We start from the raw sequence: 10,768 nt of genomic DNA, 5'->3' as shown, positions 1-10,768 counted from the left end.
CGTCAGAAGTATTATCCCACTTTCAGGCAAGCAAAAATCATATAAGGGCTGTATGCTAGGCCTGAAGGTGAAAGCAATGAAGAATGTAAAATGTCTTGTTAAAAAAATACAAGTATTTCCAGTATATGCAAGGCTGAAAACTATACATCACAACCAATGAACAATAGATATAGAAATATCAGACAATCAGGGTGCAAGTAAGGCTTTTAGTACTTCCAAAAGAACATATGGAAGGTAAAACAATGCAAGCCAACAACAAATACAGATGTTTTTAAAATAGAACCAAACACATTTTGACATGTGTCGTCTTCAGTGGTTAAAATTAGCTGTTATAAGAGCATAGAGATTTATCTATTACATTGTTACAGTCTTACAACTTTGTGGGACATCCAGGATACAGTTGACATTGGCTAATTAACCACTTACTTACACTGGATGTGTCCACACAAATACATAGAGCTCTATGCCTTGCCTCCCTCGCAGGGTTGTTGTGAACCTAATGAGGAGTGGACGATCCATCTATACTACCTTGAGCTCCTTGACTGAAACCTCGCTGTACATGGCGGTGACTAACAATCCTTCATAGTGATGTTTTTCCTATGAAGAATACAGAATTGGTAGTGGCTAGTAAAGCAGTTTCCTATCTAGCTTCAGAGGCAAACCCCTCTGAACAAACGTTGCCAAGAAGACTGTGGTTCTTACACTTTGGTCCTCCAGATGTTTTGCACTTCAGCTCCCAGAACGCTTGGCTATTGACCAAATTAACTGGGTCCAGAACACCTGGAGGATTAAAGTTTGGGAGTCACTGCCTTAGGGTCACGATAAGTTGAAAACAACAACAAGGATAAAAGCTACCTTGAGCCCCAGCATTTGGGGAAAAGGCAGGGTATGATAACGCTAGAATAGAATAATGTGTAAATAAAAAGCAGCAAGGAGAGGTTTTTATTAGCATTAGGAAGGCTATTCTCAGAGAAGCTAGGGGAGCAGGTTCAAAGGCTGTAATTTTAAAGTGAGACTTTGCCTCCCGCCCTTCCCCCTGGTGTAAATTTAATTTGGAAGTGATATTTTATGCATGAAAGAACACTTGGTGAGAAATATGAAGAGGCTTTGCAAAGCCGGCCAGGTGTCAGTCTGCCTTTTAATCACTTAATTGGATCATGGAAGGGGATAGCTGAGCCATTGCAATGGAGTGAACCTGGGAAAGCATGGGAAAGAGTGTCCCAAGCCACATTAATGCTAATGTACAGAACTAGTGTATGCTCACTTGAAACTGAGTATGCAAAAACCAAAGAATGCAGGAACACGAGAAACTACCTTATACTGAGTTAGAACATTAGTCCATCTAGCTTAGTGCTGCCAACTATGACCTATGAGTTCGAGACAGGATTTTGTTCTTTGCTTTTATCTGGAGTTGCCTGGTACATTCAGGAATTCAGTCTCAGAATTCCTGTTTACAGGATGATCCTTTCTTGGCTGCCGTTAATATTTTGTGGCCAGCGATCTAAATTCATGTCATGCAGAAAGCATTAGCAATACTGAAAGTGGAGGCAGAAGACTTTCTGGTTCTTGTCCAGAGCAACTCACGTAAAGGGAACAAAAAAGTTTGTGCATCAGAGACGGTAGAAACCATACTCTTGGTTTCCACTTATTTATTTATATTTCGTTTTGTGCCATGCCTTTCTCCCTGCGCTGGACCCAAAGTGGCTTTTGCCCTGTTTAGATTCCATCTAAATGGCCCCAACCTAAAATGGTTGTCAAACTTAGGATAAACAAAGCAAGAAACCAGTTGGGGTTGTTTTTGAGGTCATGTTTCCTGCTGTGTTTATTACATTTATATCCTTATCTTGCCTCCGAAAAGCTGCAGGTGGAGGGAATAACTCTCCCTTTTATTTCTTCACAACAACTCTGTGAGGTAGGGTAAGCTAAAAGAGATTGTGACTGGTACAAAGTCAAGCAGGGATTTGAACCTGGGTCTTGCCGGTTCAAAGGAGGACTGGTTTCATGATTCCTGATCTCACGCTTTCCCTTCTTCGTGTCTTTTTTCTTAAATCCTAGGAGATAGCTGTTGCAATCCCCAGAGCATGGGTTACATTAAAAAAATCGTGGAGAAGAAAATCCCGGGGATTTACGTTCTGTCTCTGGAGATTGGCAGCAATTTGATTGAGGTGATTTTGTTTTTACCACTGATGTTCTTGCTGTGTGGAATTGTTGGCATGGTGTTCCTCAAACATGTATTTATAGATTATTTGTTAAAGGATGGATAAATCACTGCTCTGCCCACCAGGAACCCAGAGTGATGTACTACTGAAAGATGTACTTGGAAAGCATTCTTTATGGAGCCAGACTCACTTCACTTGGTATGGCTGTGGAAAAAGCCTTGTGTTGTGTTCTCAGCAAACTAGTTTCATGGATAGTGGAGCACTCACAGGAAATCTCAAGTTCTAGGCAGGCCTATGAAGCAGGAAGCAGTCTCAGATATCCTGATCCCAGCCTTTTAGGGTTTTGTAGGTCAACAGCAGCACCTTAAATTGAGATGAATGAACGTGAGCCTTCGCTTCTGAAGTAGAACATGCAGGACCTGTTACCTAGTGATGCATTTATAGCTTCCTGTAGCTGCTGAAAGAATTTGACTGGGCCACAGTTCCAACTTCAGCATCAGAAGACAGATAGGAGAGGCCATATTTTAACCTGATAAAACTGAACAGGGACACAACATTAGAATTGAGGTGGCGAACATGTGATGCACTATAACTCCCATAATCCCTAATCATTTTCTGTACCAACTGGGACTGATGGGAGTTGTAATCCAGTAACATCCAAAAGATCACTGATTGCTCCCAAGACATACTGTAGAAGCAAGCAGAAGTTCTTCTGCCCCGAATGGGCTGGAATGTTGTGGGAGCAGACATAGTACAGATCCAGTGGGTTATGCATGGGGTCCATTTCTGGGTAGAATTCAACCCCTCACCTTGGTTGGATTCAGCAAAATAAGCAAACAGGCTGGCTGTTTGTAGATAACGCCCTTTTTCTTTTCCAGATGCAACAAATTTGTTCGCACTGGGCATGCAGGTTGGGGCCAGATGTGTGGGGAGGAAGATGACAGTGTGATCATTCACTTCTTGAAAACAAAGGCTGCACAAGTGATGGTTTTGGTTTTGCTAGCTCACTCTATGATCCGGTAGAGTAACTTCTAGGGATTTACTAAAGCCTAGCTAGTAATTGGATTTAGACACAGATCTGCTTACAAGCTATTTGAAACCATGATTGCATCTGACTAGGCTTCATTTAAGCCACGTCTGTGCACAAGCTGCTGTCATTGGCTTAGATTTGTAAGAGATCTGAGAACTTGCAGTCTGGATTGACTTCCCATACTGGCCACACTACTTTTAGGTCCTTAACAATGAAATGAGTAGCAACTAATTATGTGGGTGAAGGAGATGGAGGTGGCAGAAGGACTTTTTGAAGGTAGAGAGTAGCCTTCTGTACCTGACTTGGCACCCACCAGATGTATTGGATTGTGTTTCCCATCATCCCATAGCCAGCATGGCAGTGCACCACCTGCTAGGATGGGGGATATGGTAATTGTAACCCAACTAATCTGGAAGGTATCAAGTTGGGGAAGCTTGATGTAGAGCAGAGGTGAAAGTTGCACAGGCCATGGCCAAATATATGGCCCCAAGGCCTTTGTGCCCCTCTGTCTGTTGCTGAAAATGTCCTCAAAGGGAAGCTCACTCTTTTAAGGAGAAAGTTTTATAAACCAAGATGTACCCATGTGAAACAATTGTTGAGAAACTGGTTTCATTAGAGAAGGGTTGTGTGTTCTTCATCAGTTCTGGGAGACTAGAAAACTACCTCCAGGTCTTCCAAGTTTGTTCAACCCTGGTATAGAGAATGAGCTGCAAAGAAGTCCATGTTTACAAAAAAGAAAAAAGAATTATAAAATCTGCACAAACACAGAGGTGAATTCTTTTTTATGTGTATTTTGTTCTGCAAAGCAAAGGGAGATTCCAAAACCTATATAACTAATAAAGTGCCCACAATCGTGAAGAACTCTTAATACTCTTAAAAACTCTTGCCATCTCCACTCCACCCTTCTCCCTTGCAGGACATGGAGAACAGCTTCTTTATGAACGTCAATGACCAGGTGACGCTCGTGTGTGACATACTTGCAAAGGACCCCAAACTGAAAGGCGGCTACAATGCCATGGGCTTCTCCCAGGGAGGACAATTCCTGTAAGTGTCTCAGCGTGGAATGGTTTGGCTTGAATATGTGCGAGGAGAGGCTTTTGGGATGGCTGTAAAACTTAGACTTTGTGTGCAGAAGGTCTTAGTTTCAAGTTCCCAGTATCTCTAGGCTTTGGGGTGGGTGGTCCGGGAGTTATGATCCAAAAGGTAACTTTTCTAGGCACTAGATCACAGCAACATGATGGCAAAAGCCCCATGGAGAGCCATTGCCAGTGAGAGTAAGACAGAGGTGGTCTTTATGTATGGTAGCTTCCTTTATTCCTGTGATGTTGTTGCAGTGGAGTCCTAGACTGCAGCTTTCCCAAGTAACATAGGAAGCTTTTTCTTTTTTTCTCCTTTTCCCTTTCTCTCTATTTAGCTCTCATTTTCTTCTCTCTGATATTTTCTTTCCCTGTAAGATCATGAAAAGATCTTTCTTTGGTCCAGTCTGTCTCAGAGGATGACCCAGTGTTTGCTCAGAATTTGGGCAAATTGGTCATGTACCAGTTTTGTTAGTTAGAGAAGCTGCATGTGTCAAACCTCGTCTTAAAAAAAAGTGAAGCACTATACATTTTACAGGGTTACAAAATGATGACAAAGGAAAGGAAATTAAAAAGAAAACCAAACATAAGATGGTTTTATGGGGAGGTGGATTATTTACATGGTGACTACATTTGTCTATTTAAAACTGGGCAGCAATATCTTCCATTGCTGGTGAGGGATCCTTCCACCTATGCAAGGCAGACCAGAGATCCAAACCAATGATCTAAGTGCTTTAACTGTGATTCCTGTGCTGGCAGAGGGTTGGACTAGATCCATGCTAGTCTTGGGGAGCTTTCAGAAAAGTAAGAAACAGTTGTAGTCAATGGACACAAATATGGTACCTGTCCCTGGCACATTGGGGAGAAGATTTACTCCCCCACATCAGATAGTTTAAGAAGGACTGGATTAGAAGATGCTTGGGATCCTTTCCACCTCTACAGTTCTGTAAACACAGTCACACGGATTCTGTGTTTGACGCCTAGGTACTGTTCAGATAATGTTGGTGACTGATGTGTTTTCCTCCCATTCACAGGAGGGCTGTGGTACAGAGATGTCCAACTCCCCCAATGATCAATCTGATTTCTGTGGGAGGTCAGCACCAAGGTAAGGCATCTGAAACACCTTGTGTTTTCTGCATTGTAAAATTTAGGCAAGCGATTTAGGCCATTGTTGCAGCATGGATTTTAACTTGGGGCACATACATTTTTCAAAGTCTACAAAATTGACTGTGGGTTAGGAAAATGTCCATATATGTACATGCCAATGTAAGGTTTTCAGTGACAGCAAAGCTTTGAGGTGGTGGAAGAAGGACTATCAGGGTGGGATTTTCTCAGTGGGGGCATCCAGTGTGGATCCTTCCCCCGGGTTACCTTTTCCGATCTTCAGTGCTATCATCTTTCAAATGTTTGCGGGTTTTGATGGCACTTAAATCTTGTGGTGATCTGCTGTAATCTCTTGAGCTAATGTTTTATTCTGTTGGCAAAGCCTGCCAAATAGATTTTTGTTTGATCATCTAGAATGATTGTCCAAAACTGAATGTCTCTTTTCTGTCTTATTCTGCCACGCATTTTGGCTGCCACTCTAAAAGGATTGGATTTCCTGGTCATTTGAAGCTGAGATGTTATCAGGTTTAATTACAGGATTTCCCAGAATCACACCTGTTTTCATACCTGTGTTTCTGGCCTACTTTCATACTTTGGCGTGCTAGGTTTTGCCTTATTTTTTAGTCATTACATTGCTTGATCTCATTTTGTTTCACATCCATCCTGACTCTTCCTGTGCTCTGAACAGGACTGATAAGAGTGGCTCTTCTGCTTTTTCTTCCTTCCTCTGCAACAGCCTGATGGAGTGGCTTCTTGGCATACTTGATAGTATACCCATTTCCTCACAGGATAGTGTAGGTGTAAGTATTAGGGTGAGGTGCTGAAAACCTTTAAGCATGGTTGTAACAGACAACTATCCAAGGTTTCTAACAGCCAGAGCTTTTTACCTGAGGAACAATGAAAATAAATTTACAATAGACTGAAGTCTGAAATGGATGCAGTTAAGACTGGAGCTTGGCATGATCTAGTTACAGATAATGGATTTAAACACACATTTCTTTTGTACAATAATGAACCCATAATCAGATGCTTATTTGCAATATATGTATAACATGCCTTTCTTATTGTCACCACATTTGTTACCATTTTTGTGAATGTACAGCTTGAATAACGTACTTCTCATTGTATTTTCTTCTGTATTCACTGTGACCTTGCTGACCAAAATCATAACGTGCAAAGATAGTTCTTAAGCAATAGTAAGTCCGTTTCAGGACATAAAGTAGCCACTGATCTTTGTGGGGTAAGCATTGCTGCCAGGTAGCCGGATGAGCCATCAAGCAACGTATACAGGATGAGGGTTTGGCCTTCCTCTGTGCCCTTGTACCAGAAATAGCTCACTTGTGTCCATAATGGTCTATATTATTTTCCCTTATTGTGGGGGGTACTTCGCAAGACAATTAGTGCCAAGCTCAGATTTGAATGGCTTTAAATGGACACTTTACTGCCACAGGTGTGTACGGCTTCCCACGTTGTCCTGGAGAGAGTTCCCATCTCTGTGACTGGATCCGAAAGATGCTTGATTTTGGGGCGTACACCAAGACGGTCCAGGAACGGTGAGTTCACTTTTTGTAAGAGACAAATGGTCCAAAGATGTGTGATGGGGATGAGCATATGAGTATCTTTTTGCCATATGTTTTAAACTTCCATTCTCTTTCCCCCCACGATACAGCCTGGTACAAGCTCAGTATTGGCATGATCCACTGCATGAGGAAGAATATCGAAAAAAGAGTCTTTTCTTGGCTGACATCAATCAGGAGCGAGTAAGCTAAATACTCTTGACCTTGTTCTGGGGCATGAAGCTTTTGCTACACTGCTCACAAACTCAATCCTAATAACTTCTGGGCCAAGTTGAAGCTTTTGTTGTTAGGATATGAAATCCTGAATTACTTTGTTCTGCTGGAGCAACCCCATTCTTTTTAAGTTATATTCCACCCTTGAGGCTAGCTGGAGATGCCCTTCTGGTAGTGCCATATGCGCTTGAAAAGAGCTGTAAAAGTTACCTTTAAAAAGCAATTACACTGCTGATGTCCCCAAAGTAGGTTTTTTCCCACCATTGTATTTTCAATTTTTGAAAACCAAGTCTTTGTTTTGTCATTACTCAGAACTAAAATTGTTAAATTTTGTTGTTACTTTAAAAAAAATCCCAGAGTGCTGCAAGCCACTGGTCAGTTGCACCAAAGTACCTCAATGTAGTTACATCATACCCCAGGACTAAAAGTTATGCTGCAAAAAAAGTGCTATTATCCCTTGTTACATTCTAATTGTAAATTTGTTATAGCCTAGTTAATGCAGAAAAATTACAAGTAACACAATATTTATAACTGGTCATTTTGAAGATCTGTTCTTGAAGTCCCCTTTATACAGAACAGGACATTAAGCACGGTGGTATCCAGTATGTGGAATCCTTTCTCCTCAGATAGTAAACACTGCAATAATTGCTATTTTATATTATTTGAAGGCTAACTATTTTTGCAAGTCTTCCAAATGTATTCATTTTATGAATAATGCAGATATTGTACAATTATCATATGTACTGTTTTATACTAGATGCTTTTATGGTTGTGGTACACCACTTTCTATATACGCACACACACACTCTACCAAGGCCCTTTTCATGCAGCATTCTGGGCATTTAGAAAGTTTCAAAACTCCAGGCTAGTGAAAAGAAATGCATCGTGCTCTGGCCCTGGGATATGGTCTGCAGGCACATGAAGGTACAGAGTTTAGTCATTGTGTGAGAAACCCTTGGGGGAAAAATGGGAAAGAAGTATTGGTTTCTAATTGGTTGTTTTCTATTTTGGACTGGTAACTTCTTTCCATTAAGGGATTTTGCATCGAAGATTGCAATATACAGTGCCTACATATGCATAATTAACTGCATAATTGCATAGGTAAGGCACAGAACTAGGGCTTGACCTGGTGCAGAAATGGATTTAAAATTTAGAAGTCCAGGAGCAAGATTCCAAACATGGCATGGATTCTTCAGGAGTCTTACTACTCTTTTATTTCCTTCTCTGTGTCATCCTCACTCTTCTGCTCCTCCCAGTGCATCAACATGACCTACAAGAAAAACCTAATGTCTTTGAACAAGTTTGTGATGGTGAAATTCCTCAAGGACACCATGGTAGACCCTCCTGCTTCAGAGGTGAGCAACTTCAGTGTGTCCACGTGCTCCTACTTTGAACAAAAATAGATACCCTCTCCGCACAAAGACTGCTGAAAAAGAGAGTTGATCTGGGCAACCTTGATAAAATAGCCAAAGGGAAGCGGGAGCCAAACAGTGTTGACAGTAGTAAGCTGGATGAACCCAAAGTTCTTAAGCAGTAGACTTGGGATCCTGTTTGTTTGTACTTGGACCACCTATTAAGAAGGCTCAGCCAGATTAATATGTCATCTAACATTCTGGTGTTGATCTTGTGGTGGTTAACAGAAGTGTCTTACTGTTGGACTCTGGCTTCAAAAATACCCATTGCTTATCTGTAAGTATGTCTTCCTCATTTTGAGGCAGGGAGAAGAGGTACCCTCTTCCTATAGCACCAGCTGAAGTCTTCTTGTATCCAGAGTGATTCCAAGTGTAAAAAGATCTTAGAGCTAAGTTGTTTGTGGGAGCAGAGAAGAAACTGTCCTCTTTTTCTTCTCTAGCTTGTTCCTTAATGGCTGGTATTGTGCCAGGGAGGTGATCCTAGCATAAAGAAAGACAGAGTCCTCTTGGTGGCAGATGCACTGCCTGTTCCTTTGACAATCAGAGGTTTAACTGTGCATACTTGCACTCTTTCCCATCCAGTTACTCATGAAGAAAATCAATACTGGAAGCACACATAACATGCAGTTTGGCCTTTCAGGCACCTATGAATTGGCCACAGGGATAGAGAATCTCACATTCACATTTCCCTTCCTTGTTTTTCCACAGTGGTTTGGTTACTACCGGAGCGGACAGGCTAAAGAGACAATTCCCTTGAATGAGACATCACTGTACACAGAGGTAACTAAGAATTGAACCTCACTCTTATCTTCAGTGTCCTCAAAGTAGCAGTAGCCCAAGATCTGCGGAGGAAGGAAGCCTTAGAAATCACACTGGTTTTAAGATTTTCTTATAGGTGAAAATACAAAGAAGTTTACAGTGTGACTCTACCAGGTTTTACTCAGAAGTAATGCCTGTTGAGTTCTGTATGATTTGCTCCCAAACACTTCTAACTGCAGCTGTACTGTTCAGCTAACATTTAAGTGTTGTTTTCTGACAAAGGCTCCTTTGTTATTTACACTGGCTTGTTCCTTTCCGTAGGATCGTTTGGGACTGAAGGAAATGGACCAGGCAGGAAAGCTAGTATTCCTGGGAGTAGAAGGAGACCACCTTCACTTTTCAAAAGAGTGGTTCTACAAGAACATCCTGCCATTTCTACAGTGAAGCTGATGGGATGCTGATAGAATCTAGGATTTTCTTAGAAAATGCACCTGTTGGAAGTGGCACCTTGGCCTAATTTGGCATTTGTGCTTATATTGCAGTTGCCTAGAGGGAGAGAGCATTGCCACTAACTTGCTAGATGCTGGATTTAATCATTTAAGAATTACTATTTTTAAACTGAACTCCATACCACTAACACAATATGAACATGCCTTTAGAACAGTAGTGAATAATGGGTGGTCCTCTAGCTGGCTTTGGACTGCAATGGTCAGCCCCAACCAGGATAACCAGTGGAGAATCTTGCCAGTTGTAGTCCAGCATTTGGAGAGTCACATCTTTCCATCCCTCATCTATAACTTTCCTGGGCTATAAACCAGCCTTCCCTGACCTGGTGCTCTTGGTATGTTGGAGCACAGTTCTGTTAATCCTACTGCCAGCATAAGGCACCAGGGTGACAGACTTTAAAAGACATGGCACCAAATGAATTTATCCTTTAAACTTTGCCTCAGTTGTGTTTGTATTGAGGGCCCTACTGCCCTGTGTGCCAAAAACAAAGCCCAGTTTAACAGCTGGAGAAGATAAATCCTCATGTGGTGGCACTTCTTTGGCTTTAGTGGTTTTGTTATTCCATCAGCAGCCGAACAAAATTAAAAGGCTTATGCAAAGCAGAGTGAATCTACTGGAGATTTTACATTTCTAAATCCTTTATGGAGCTCTCAGGGATGAGATACTTAATATCTCTTACAAATGAGGATATTGCACTGAGCCTTTGGTGATTACATTACCTTAGGTCAACATGGAGAAGGAAATTTGAAAGCAGCACAGAAAAGATCTGAGCATCTGATTATATATGCAGCAAAAATGAAGTTATAGGTGATCTTGATTGGTGCGATACTGTTGGAATTGTAATGTATGGTTTTCTGCATTGTATTATGTTGTAAGAAAGAAAACATGCAACCTCACACATTCCAGTAAAGAAATTTCGATCACAATGTTG

The 10,768-nt window shown here is 41.4% G+C and overlaps 1 protein-coding gene across 1 annotated transcript in view; it reads left to right on the top strand.

Moving 5' to 3' along the window:
* PPT1 (palmitoyl-protein thioesterase 1) overlaps nucleotides 1–10,763 on the top strand; it is an 11,535-nt gene extending 772 nt beyond the window's left edge. Inside the window, exons 2-9 of the mRNA XM_042439684.1 lie at nucleotides 2,056–2,165; nucleotides 4,106–4,233; nucleotides 5,300–5,370; nucleotides 6,820–6,922; nucleotides 7,039–7,129; nucleotides 8,416–8,514; nucleotides 9,280–9,351; nucleotides 9,652–10,763. Coding sequence (XP_042295618.1) covers nucleotides 2,056–2,165; nucleotides 4,106–4,233; nucleotides 5,300–5,370; nucleotides 6,820–6,922; nucleotides 7,039–7,129; nucleotides 8,416–8,514; nucleotides 9,280–9,351; nucleotides 9,652–9,774 — 797 coding nt within the window. The 3' untranslated portion in view covers nucleotides 9,775–10,763. The remainder of the gene's footprint in view (nucleotides 1–2,055; nucleotides 2,166–4,105; nucleotides 4,234–5,299; nucleotides 5,371–6,819; nucleotides 6,923–7,038; nucleotides 7,130–8,415; nucleotides 8,515–9,279; nucleotides 9,352–9,651) is intronic.
* Nucleotides 10,764–10,768: the final 5 nt, after the last annotated feature.

This window comes from Sceloporus undulatus, chromosome 9, assembly GCF_019175285.1.
Source record: "Sceloporus undulatus isolate JIND9_A2432 ecotype Alabama chromosome 9, SceUnd_v1.1, whole genome shotgun sequence".
Classification (NCBI taxonomy): Eukaryota; Metazoa; Chordata; class Lepidosauria; order Squamata; family Phrynosomatidae; genus Sceloporus; species Sceloporus undulatus.
Note: the sequence above shows the minus strand (reverse complement) of the source record. Positions and strands in the feature narration are given on the sequence as shown.